Source organism: Equus quagga, chromosome 21 (assembly GCF_021613505.1).
Source record: "Equus quagga isolate Etosha38 chromosome 21, UCLA_HA_Equagga_1.0, whole genome shotgun sequence".
Classification (NCBI taxonomy): domain Eukaryota; kingdom Metazoa; phylum Chordata; class Mammalia; order Perissodactyla; family Equidae; genus Equus; species Equus quagga.
The window spans coordinates 32,678,382-32,689,816 of NC_060287.1; the positions used below are offsets into that span (position 1 = coordinate 32,678,382).

An 11,435-nucleotide genomic window follows, 5' to 3' on the forward strand; every position below is an offset into this window, starting at 1 on the left:
ATGCTGGGGCAGCGTCCCACGTGCCACAACTAGAAGGACCCACAACTAAAAATACACAATTATGTACCGGGGGGTTTTGGGGAGAAAAAGAAAAATAGAATCAAAAAAAGAAAGATTGACACCAGAGCTAACAGCTATTGCCAATCTTTTTTTTTCTTTCTTTTTCTGCCTTTTCTCCCCTTGGCTGTCCGGCCCCCAAGGCAGGGAGGGCCCACGCGGAGCCGGAGGCTTCTGTAGCCGCCCCCCAAAACCCGCGGTCGCCCTAAAGAGGTGGACATGAGAGTCTCCGGAAATCTCGGGACCTAGATGCTCACGCGGGAACCCTAGCCCCGAGGGCAGCGGGAGACCCCCACAGGGGCGAGAAGAAGCCAGGGACCTCTCCCCTCCCGCACGTGGCGGAGGCGGCCCCTTGGCCAGCGTCCCGTCGCCCCTCACCCAGAGGGAGCGCGCCCTGCGGAAACGCCCACGGCCCCCGCCCCCACCCGTGCGCCCTCCCCGGGCTTCCCGTGTCACTTCCCGCCGTCCACTTCCAGAGCTTCCTCGCCGCCGCCCCGGAGACCCTCCCAGGGTTTCCTTTGTCCCCTTCACACCCTTGTCCCGGGCTTCCCAAGTCCCCTTCTAGACATCGCCCTCCCACCCCGCCGCGGCGCTCCCTCCTGGAGATTTTCTTGTCCCCTCCTCCTCTCCGCCTCCCCCTGTCCCCTCCCGGAGCTTCTCCTGTGCCCTCCCCACCTCCTCCCGGGTTTCCCGTGTCCCCTCCCCGCCCCGCCCCCGTTTTTAAACCTGGCGCCGAGCGCACTGGTAGGTGAGCGCCCTCGCCCAGAGGTTAAAGGCGCGGCCGAGTCGCTGGCACCGCTGGAGGGGCGCGGGCTCCGCGGGCACCATGAGACCCGAGGCGGCGGCCGGAGCCCGGGAGGCGCGGAGGCGCGTCTGTCACTGCCCCGGGGACGGTCCCAGGGGTCCACCGCCGCCGCGCGGGCCCGAGAGGTGAGGGTGTCCCCGTGGCCCCGCTGGATGCGTCGAGAGGCGCGCCGTGCGGGGAGCGCAGAGCCGGACGCGGCGGCGCCGCCGAGCCCCAGAGCCCGAAGGCGACTTGGGGCAAGTTCCCTAGCCGGAGACAGGGACGCAGAGTCCGCTCGGTCCAACGCACGGTTCTGAAGTGCGGAGGCCCAGGAGGTGGCGGCCAAGGAAGTGGGCCAAGCCTTTCGTTTATAGATCTGAAATTCACCCGGCTGGGCACGTTGAAGTGTCGGGGCCCTTCAGCGAGCCTTGCAGGGGGATCTCCTCAGTCTGACTGTCACACTTTTAGTGACAGTCTTTGTGTGCCGTGTGCTTGGGGCTCAGCATTCACTGCCCCCGGCACCAGCACTTTATGAGGTAGTCAAGTTATAATCAATTTAGCCGGGGAGGCGTGGAAGGGGCTGGGTGGCCAGGCAGCCAGAGAGGAGAAATGGATTCCCCCTTTTGGCATCTTAGAGCTCTAGAAACCTCTCTGTAGAGTCAAGATCCTTCAATAACCCAGGTGGTGCGGTTGAAATGAGTGAGCGACAAAGTAGCCAGCTACAGTGGGGAATCTGAATGGAAGGATCCAGCCAGGCTGGGAGAGAAATCCCTCAACTAATGTCTTCCCTGATCATTGTATCAGATGCGGGACTTCTCAAAGCCCAGAGAGGGCAGAGAACTGGGAATGTGGCAAGAGGATTTAAACACAGATGGTACCGGGTTTTCCACAGACTGAGAACTTGAGAAGACATTCTGGGATGTCTAGTGACTTTCTCTGGCAGACATTAGAAATGATAAGAATGATAACTCTTATCATATAATTTTAAAAGACAGCAGAAAATGCTGAGGTTCCTTCTTGATCCCTGCCATTCCAGCCCTACACCATGGAGACCTTGGATCCGGTCGCCCCAAGATGCTGAACCAGCCGGAACTGGAAACCCGGTAAGGTTAAGGTGGGCGTTGTAGGTGTCAACAGTTAAGGTAGAAAGCGCTACAATCTCTAAAACAAAGGGACCGTGAAAGGCCTCCTTGGCCTGTCCCTCCCTTGGTCATCCAATGCAGAACTGCCTCCAGCTCTGGGAGCAGGAGTGTAGGTGGGCGAGGTGTTCAGACCTGAGTTACGTGTGGATTCAGTTCCTGCTTGTTTTTCCTTTCTTGAGAAGCAAAGCCACTCTGGCAGAGCTGTTTCACGGGCATTATAAGAGATTTCTTCCATGTTGTGTTTTTTTCCTGCAAACCAACAATAAGAGGGAGGAGGGGAGAAGGCTGTCTCTCTTGCCCCCGCCTTAGAGAAAAGCCGAGTGCACCATTAGCTAGAGAAAAGCTGAGTGCACCATTAGCACTGGGCTGGTGCCACCGTGCAAATATGGGCAGAGCCCCGTCTGGAGTGCCCAGAAGGTGTGGATAAAAGCCCCCACCCGCCGTCTGGCCCTTTCTGAAGCACTTTCAGCCCTGTCGGCAAGCACTCCTGGGGTAACTCATGTTGTCTGAGCAAATACACTCCAGCCAACGGCTTTGTGGGTGAAGATTAATCGCCACCACTATTCTTTTGTCCCCTGCATTGGTCGCCTCATTGCTTTATACTTACTGAAGTCAAGACTTGCTTTCAGAGAATTTACCTTTCCTTTGTTTATTTTAAAATGTAAATTGATGACTTTTAAAATGCTGAGGTTAATCAGGCTGCGAAGGACTGTGTGTTTAATTTACATAACACTGTGGCAAACGGTTTAGGGCGCACTTATTTGTAATGTGATAAGAAACCCAGGTGCAGGAAAGCAGACCTTCATCGTATTTTTGTACTTAGACTACTTTATTCAATTAGTTTGATTAATGGGAGTTTTAATTCAGTGACTATTTTTTACTTTAAAAGTGAAGCAAATAAAATCTATATCGAATTAACTAAGGATACGATTTTTTAGCCCACGTTATTCTTACGTGCAATATCTAAGTAATGGAAAATAATTCCTTCTTTTGCATTTGAATTTAGTTCTCAAACCTAAGATTTAAAAGGTGCTTGGGAGAGAGAGTATATAGAAGTTTACAATTATCCAATTTTCTTTTAAATGAAATGTATGTAAAGCCTATCAGTTGTTTGCAAGAATAAAAATACTATAGCATCCTTCCTAATGTAAGACAAGTGTTTTTTTCCTGTTATGAAGAGAAGGCCATTTGTGAGAAAAATGGAATGCTTGCAGAAAAATGTTCTAGTCGGTTGTCAGCACCGCACACCGGAAGAAGCAGATGTGTCGGCGGATTTTTTTAGGAGGGAGGGCGCGTGTTTCGTGGGGGCTGCAGAGCTGGCGAGCTCGCTGCCCCGCTCCCCCCGGGCCAGCACTTCGCAGAGCCCAGGTGGCGGGGCGGAGAGGTCCGCGGCCGGCCACTGCTGCCCCCGCGTGCCGCGCACGGTCCCCGGGAGCCCCAGCCCGGGGAGCGCAGCGCAGCGCGGGGAGGGACCGCTTCTTGCTCAACAGCGCCCTCTCCCGCCAAAGCAGGACAATTCCTCGGCTCCGGAGCCCTGTAGACTATTTCCCGAGAAATGTCTTTGGCGGAGAGTGGAAGGGGATGAGGTGGGGCTGCTGACTAATGACCTGTACAAGGACTGCCGGCAGGAAGAGAAAAATTAGAATAAAGTCTAAATTCGACGGAAGGGCTCAAGGCCCTGTGTCCTGAGCAGCGGAGTCACTCCTCCATTTGGTGCCCCTACCCCTCCTTGGGAGCTGTCTCCCTCTGCTGCCTGGGAAAAATGAACGACAGCCCAAACCTTTGTTGACCTCTGTTCCACTTCCCTCCTGGCCCCTTGCCGGCCCTGGGAGGGAGGCGATTTCCTGGAAGGAGATGTCAGGGAATGTGTTCTGCGCCCCTCCGTCCTCCCATCTTCCAGGCTTCCCACGTCTTGGCTTTAGTGACGTCAGAGGCGTGCACAGTGAGGAGAAGGCGAGAGCCTCAGAAAGTCTTTGCTTGTTTCTGTTCTCTCGCTCTTAAAAAATTGCACACACACCCCTTAAACACAGTGCTTGATTTGTATACATTTTTCTTCCTTTTGAATTATCAAACTGTGAATCTTTAGACATTTCCGGTCTCAGAAAAGGATCTTTAATAAGAGGATATCTGTGGTGTAAAGTTCTTAAAGTTTGTGTATGTTTGTGGGGTAACGTTTTAAAAGTGTATAAAGGTGTGCTGTATGTTTCACAGAGTCTGGTTAGAATTAATCGCTTTAAGGAAGCTGTTTCTCTGTACCACCGAACACTGCCTTTTGGTGTCCTCCAAAGTTTGCATTGTCGCTTTAGATCCTGCCCGCTCATAGGGAGTGAGATCCCCTCTGGCAGCACAGGATTGCTTACAGTGGTAGGCTGGACCTGAGCAATTAGCGGTATTTTATGGTTACAAACAGAGCTAACACAGACGTGAAACCTGGAGCCCCTGCAGAGTGAGCTTCATCGTGGAAAACATTTTGTTCCGAAGAGCCTCCTTTGAACTGCCTTAGTCCCCCACAGGGTATTATAAAAATATGGCTGCTAAAATGTAAGGCTTGCTCACCAAGGTCAGAGTTAGCAGGGACAAGCCTGGCTCTCTCTCTGCTTGTGTCTTGTCTCCACCCATCAATATCATCCTTAGTTTCCTGGTGCTCAGACTAGCTTCCCTCTCTCTCTCTTTTTTTTTTTTGAGGAAGATTAATTAGCCCTGAGCTAACTACTGCCACTCCTCCTCTTTTTGCTGAGGACGACTGGCCCTGAGCTAACTACTGCCAATCCTCCTCTTTTTGCTGAGGACGACTGGCCCTGAGCTAACATCCATGCCCATCTTCCTCTACTTTATATGTGGGACGCCTACTACAGCATGCCTTGTCAAGTGGTGCCATGTCCGCACCCGGGATCCAAACCGGTGAACCCCGGGCCGCTGAGAAGCAGAACGTGCGAACTTAACCACTGTGCTACCAGGCCGGCCTCTCTCTTCTTTTTTTTTCTTTGGATGATTTCCCTTGCTGTACAGAAGATTTGTAGTTTGATGTAGTCCCACTTGTTTATCTTTGCTTTTGTTGCCTTTGCTCGTGATGTCAAATCCGAAAATTCATTGCCAAGACTGATGTTAAGAGCTTACTGCCTGTGTTTTCTCCTAGGACTTTTATGGTTTCGGGTCTTATGTTCAAGCCTTTAATCCGGTCTGAGTTGATTTTGGTGTGTGGTGTAAGACTGAGGTCCAGTTTCATTCTTTTGCATCTGTTCAGTTTTCCTAACATCACTTATTGAAGACACTATCCTTTCCCCATTTTATATTCTTGGCTCCTTCATTGTAAATCAGTTGACCATATATGCATGGGTTTATTTCTGAGCTCTGTTCTGTTCCATGGATCTATGTGTCTGTATTTATGCCAATACCATACAGTTTGGATTATTATAGCTCTGTAATTTAGTTTGAAATCAGGAAGTGTGATGCCTCTAGCTTTGTTCTTCTTTCTCAAGATTGCTTTGGCTGTTTGGGGCCCTCCTCTCCACTCTTGATCTTCAGGTTGTCTTGGGCCTTTGGAGGCTGCTGAAGTGTCCTCGGAATCTGTCTTTCCTTCCCTCCCTGGTTGCTGTTACTTGAGTTCAAATCTTTATCACCTCTTGCCAGGCGCCTCCAAGCTTTGTGCTGCTCCCACGGCCATGGTTATCTTTAAAATACAGACCTGACTGTTGAACTCCCAGCTCAACAATCAGTAGCGGTCTTGGTGTCTGTCTCCAGAATGAAGCCTAGACTTACTAGTGGCCATCTAAAGAGTTAAATAGTCTGTAATCGAGAATCAGCTTCCCAAGGGAGCCCTTTGACCAACGCAGCCTCTCGTTCATTCCACCCTGGGCTCCCCCCACTTCCCCACCTGTGCGCCCTGTTTTCCCGCCTTTCAGAATTTGATGCTCACCTCCTCCAGGAATGGTGCCCAGTTTGCTCTCCCAAGTGCCGCTGATGCCTCTGCCAGGCCCTCTGTGAGCCCTTTCCCGATCCTCCTGCCCACGTAGGATCGTTAGCATCTTCCTGTACCATGCTCTGTAGTGCAGTTAGCTGCCCACATGTGTCTCTCCCCATTAGGCTTAAAGTGTCTGAACTAAGGACTGGGCTGGACCCATCCTTCCACCTTTGAATCCCTCACAGTGCCGACAACAGAAACAGGAAGAGGGCTTATCAAATACTGCTAAAATCCGTCCTCATACCGACAAGGGCGGACTACTTCCTCCTGATTTTTGAAAACCCCGGGATGCTGCTTTAGAGGCTCCTTAACTGTCTCTGTGTTCGTATGTGTCTGTCTTTACAGCCTGAGTCTGGGGGTGACCAACAAACTTCTGGATCAAAGGGGGCCTTTGGGTTCCAGCATCCTGTAAGGTAATATATGACTCCACAGTAAGAAATATGTAACTTCCTCTTGATAGAAGCATTAATATACCTGGTGTCTTCAACCGTATGCATTTTCAACAAAGTGGAAAATAATGTAGTCTATTCTCCAATATTATTGAGTTATTATTATGCCAAGGAACTTCAAGGATATTTCGTTGGGTTTCTGGAATCCATTCATTAATTGTGTGTTTGGTTGGAAGCTGGAATTGGCTTTTCTTTTCTTTATACCTTTTGTTTATACCTCTCATTGCATACTATGTCTTGTGTTAAATTTAATTGTATATTAATTGTATATACATACATACTTAGGTATTTAGATACAATTCTATTCTTCTCCCACTATAGAAGTTAATATGTTTTCTAGTGCCAAGTAGACCTCCAAAATTTATGTGCTGAATAAATGAACAGTTGGGTGGGTGTTCCACCACAATCGGTACCTCCAGCCTCTCCCGGTAGTGTTTTCATGGTCCTGCTGGTGATCAGGACCTCACTGCTGTATCTCTCTTCATTCTATCCATTTTAGGCAAGTGGCTCATGCTCAGGACTTTTGTCTGTCTCCCTGTCTCCATCTCTCTCTCATTTCTCTCAGTCTGTTTCTCTCCATCTCTCATTTCCTTCACCAAAAGGAACCCAGCCTATGCTGCCACCTCTCCTCAGTGTGTTTATCTGGGTTATCCCGGAAAACCAGAAGCCTTAATAAAACCCCAAGACACTAATTGTTAGAGGTGAAATCCAGAGCCCCTCAGATTGGTCAAAGAGTGATTTTTGGAAATGGGAAGCCTTCCTGGCATCCCTTCCATCATGGTCCTTAATCCTCATAAACTCACTGGCGAAGCTTTAGCAGCGCAAACTCTGCGTGGCTGCTTTGGAAGGTTCTGACGCACTTGTTCTGGGGTAGACCTAGCTATCCGTATTTTTATAGGCTCCTCAGGGGATCCTAACATGCAGCCAGGATTCAGAGCCACCACCCTCTCATGCCCTGTCAGCAGTTACCTGCCCCCCCCCCCGCGGGCCTGCCTCACTGTCTGCTGTTGGTCCCCAAGTTTTGATTGGTGGAAAATGCAGTGACTGGCCAGGCATGGGCTGCATCCATGTAACTGCATTGCAAACTAAATACACAATTTTATTTTATCTTTTTATCCCAGAAAATTTCCAACATACGGAAAAGTGGAGAGAATAGGACAACGAACCCCCATGTGCCCATCACCAGCCTCAATAATTATCCATTTTCTTCAAATCTGTTCATGTTTATCACTTTCTCCCAACTATTTTTGTTGTTTTTGTTAGAATATTTTAAAGAAAATCTCAGACATCCTACAAAATTGCCTATAAATACTTCAACATAACAGCTAATTCTTAACATGGCCTGCCACCAAACTCTGCCTATATTTCTGTCTTCGATAGATGTATATCCATTCTGTCTGTTGCAGAGTCTCACAGCTTCAGCACTGTTTCACTTCGGACTGGGGAATTCTCGTTGTAGGGCTGTCCCAGGCATCGAGCAGGTATAGCAGCCTCCCTGGCCTCTACCCACTCAATGCCAGTAGCTTCCCCTCACTTATAAGAACAAAATTGTTTCCAGACATTGCCAGATGTCCCCTGGGGGTTAAGAAGCATGGGTCTACTGGAAATCTTAGAAAGTTTGAAATGGTCATGCGTTATTTATAACAAGGCATCTTCTCTCTCCCTTTTCTCCCTTATCCAAAAAGGCGAGAAATTGAAATCAGCTTTGCAAATAAGCAGTGATCAGTTGATAATCCCTTTCAGTTCCTCAGAAGACCCCAGGGAACAATGCAAACACATTAGTGAGTAAAAGGAACAAGGATAAGAGATTAAGGGGAGAGTGGGGAGTATTTTTAATACTTTCCATGTATAACTGGAATCCTAATTTCACAAAACCTGGATTTAGAGGTTCCAAATTTTATATATTTAAGTTATTTTCTTTCTTTTTTTCCTTCCCTCCGTCTCTCTCTCTCTCTGTTCTTTCTCTCTTTCTCTTTGCTTCCTTCCTCCCTCCCTCTCTTTTTCCTTCCTTCCTTCCAGACAAGTAGCCAGGGTTGCCATTTTCTATTCTGGCGAAGTGAGGGGCCCACCCCTACAGCTTCTCTACAGCAACAGCCAGAAAGATTAACCACTTCTCTAGACCTGGTATTGGAGCCACGTCTCCTTCAGAGCCAAAAGGGTCACAACATTCCCCATGCTTGGGGGTGTTGGAGGAGTGGGGTCTAACCTAAATACAGTCTTGTACCACTTAGACGACAGTCGTCCCATAGGATTCGTGCCATATAGCCTAGGTGTGTGGTGGGCTGTACCATCCAGGTCTGTGTAAGTGCTGCAGAGGAGGAAGAAATTTTCCTCTACCCTTCTAGGTTCTTCAGGCCGGTATAAGAATTAAATTAACATGAGACGGATTAACAAGAGAAAAACAAACAAAAGTTTAATAACATGTATACCTGGGAGAAACCCAGGAAAATCAAGTAACTTGCCAAAAAATGGTCAAAGCCCTCACCTTAAATGCCATTCTCAGTTAAAGACGGAAGAAGATGTTGGGGGTGGGGAGAGTCAAGGGCTTCAATGGGAAGGAAGGCAATTCACATGTAGGCGCAAAGGAGCAAATATATGGAAAACAAGTGTTTGTTTGGCTGCACAGACACAGAAGAACACAGAGGGGAGCCCAACAAACAGGCTTTTCTAGATTCCTCCCTGTCTATCACCTGGTTCATGTTATGTTAAGGAGATAGCTTGCTTCCTGAGACAGATTTTTTCATCCGAATTCTTTTAGGCAGATAAGGGGGAGGTAACAGGAAAAATTTTCTAAAACTTTTGTTTCTTAAAAATAATCAGCATAAAATAATCCTCATGTTAAACAGACACATTTTGGGGTGGCAAATTTTGTTTCCCTTTCAATGCACTCTGTGATGTTCGCACAGGGATGGAATCGCTTAAGGACTCATTTCTCAGAACGCATCCTTGACGTTAAGGACACACAACTATAGAACATTTATTGTCCTGGATGAGCCGGGTCTCCATTTGATCAGAGCGAGCCTCTTAATCTTGGAACTCCGTTTTAATTTCCTCTTACCTTCACGGAAGCCCACCCTTTTCCCTGTGTTGGTCTCAATGGATTTGCTCACTCATGTTACGGCTCCTTTCTGAATTAGTGTGGCCAGGTACCTCCATCTTCCCACAGTTTTGTGTTCTGGTGGCTTAAAAAAACTGCCACTTGCAGCCAAGGCCAAATCAGAGATGAAGATTGGGAGTTAGCTGCTTCTGGGAAAAGGACCCTCTAGATGGAGTTTAGAAGGATTTTAAAGTTGATTAATGGTGTATTTGTTTCTTAAATGTTAGACTTTATTTACCCATTTCTAAGAGTCAAGAATATCTGCAGAGTTCCGGGGAGAAAGTGCTGGCCAGTTTCCCAGTGCAAGCCACCATTCACTTCTACAACGATGCGTCCGATTCAGATGATGAAGAGCAAGAGGATGAAGCCCAGCCGCCCGACCTTCCGTGCCAGGAGGTGGCAGGTCCAGTGGAAGACAGCCTGGGAGCAAAGGGCAGAGGTCGACAGACAAACCCAGGACGGAGATCCCGAGGATGTGGTGGCCTCGGGGGTAAGGGTCTGCTCCCCCATCGTGACTCTCTGGGAGGCGCTGAGTGCACCTCATTCAAATAAGCCAGGTCTCTCTCCCATGCCAGACCCACCTCACACACGCTCTTGGGGACAGCTGCTCCAGGACACTTTGCATTTCTGCTGGGTGTAAGGGGTCAGGGCTGCCTACACTCTCCCTGGTCAGCACTCCGTTCATGGCAAGAACTCAGCTTTTACTTTTCCTTCTGGTGACTCTTCTTCAGGCACTCATGCATACCGTTTAGAAAGCATTCTAGGACCAAGAGAAGGTTGGTGTCAACATGGGTTGTTAGCGGATAGGGCCAACTATCAAAGCACGTTCAGTACTGTCACTCTGCTGATCAAGTGACAAATCATTCCAATACAGATTAGTAACCCACCCATGCCTCTCACTTAACCTGAGACTCATTATTTGGCTATTTCTGCTGTTGTAAAAATGATTTAGATATTGTCCAAGGGTTGATGCGGTTGCTCTGTGGCATGCTGAAAAAAATTTATTTATGAAAAAACAAACAAAACACTGAATAATTTCCATAAGAGCAACAGAAATAAAAAGACATGGATTTCTAGGGAACCGTTCTGGATAAAAATTTACATGATTCTTGTCCAAGTTCTGTGCCTATGAATAGACAGGGAGAGGAGCTGTAACTAGCTGGGAATTGCTTTGGGCTTGTTACTTGAATAGAATCACCCTGTTTTCAATCAAAGTATCTAATGTAAAATTATTTTCAGTTTTTTTATATTTTGATGACCAAATGAGTGTATTCCTCAAGGTTTCTTACTTAACTATCTTATGTGTGGTTGTCTTCCCAGTTTCTACTTGAAATAAATATTTTGAAAGAAAAAATGTTTGATAATCAATTTTTTTGTTTAAGACATTTTTAGATTTAATTCGTTCTTTAAAGTTTTTAAAAGTTTGTCAGGATGTTTTTATATTTAACTCTTTCAGTGATATTTATGGTTTTTAAGAGTGCAGAAAAAGAATAAAAAATGAGACGAAATGGCCTATAACATCAATGCCCAAATAATCCATTAAGATTAAAAAATAGGAGTAACACACACAAATATTTTAATAATCTAAACAGTGTAGAAAAGTATACGTTGCAAAATAAAGTAAATTTCACCCTCTCCCGTCCTCCCCTTTTTCTGTCCAAAGGTAGCCAACATCAATTGGTTTTTTTATTGTTCCACCCCTTTAAAAAATTACTTTTTTTGTTTTTTCTCTTTTTGGTCTTTTTCTTGTTAAAATTTTTTGTTATTTTTGTTTTTCTTTTTTGAAAATCTTTTAAACTTATTTTGTTTTATTGTTCTTTTACTTGTTTAAAGCACTTCTTTTCAAACTTAGAAAAAACTGTACCTGGCCTTATTTCAGAAAGCGTTTAAGACGGCCTCCTATTTTGCTGCGTTTTAACAGAAAAATACTAGAAGTCTTACCCTT

General features: G+C 47.0%; 1 protein-coding gene across 1 annotated transcript; it reads left to right on the top strand.

Annotated features, from left to right (window-relative positions):
• The first annotated feature begins 703 nt into the window (after nt 1-703).
• Nucleotides 704-10,804, top strand: LOC124231398 (protein ripply3-like). Its single transcript, XM_046648188.1, has 4 exons — nt 704-987; nt 1,878-1,944; nt 6,290-6,357; nt 9,718-10,804. The coding sequence occupies exons 1-4, from the start codon at nt 884-886 to the stop codon at nt 10,040-10,042; spliced, it is 564 nt and encodes a 187-aa protein (XP_046504144.1). The 5' UTR covers nt 704-883; the 3' UTR covers nt 10,043-10,804.
• The last annotated feature ends 631 nt before the right edge of the window (nt 10,805-11,435 follow it).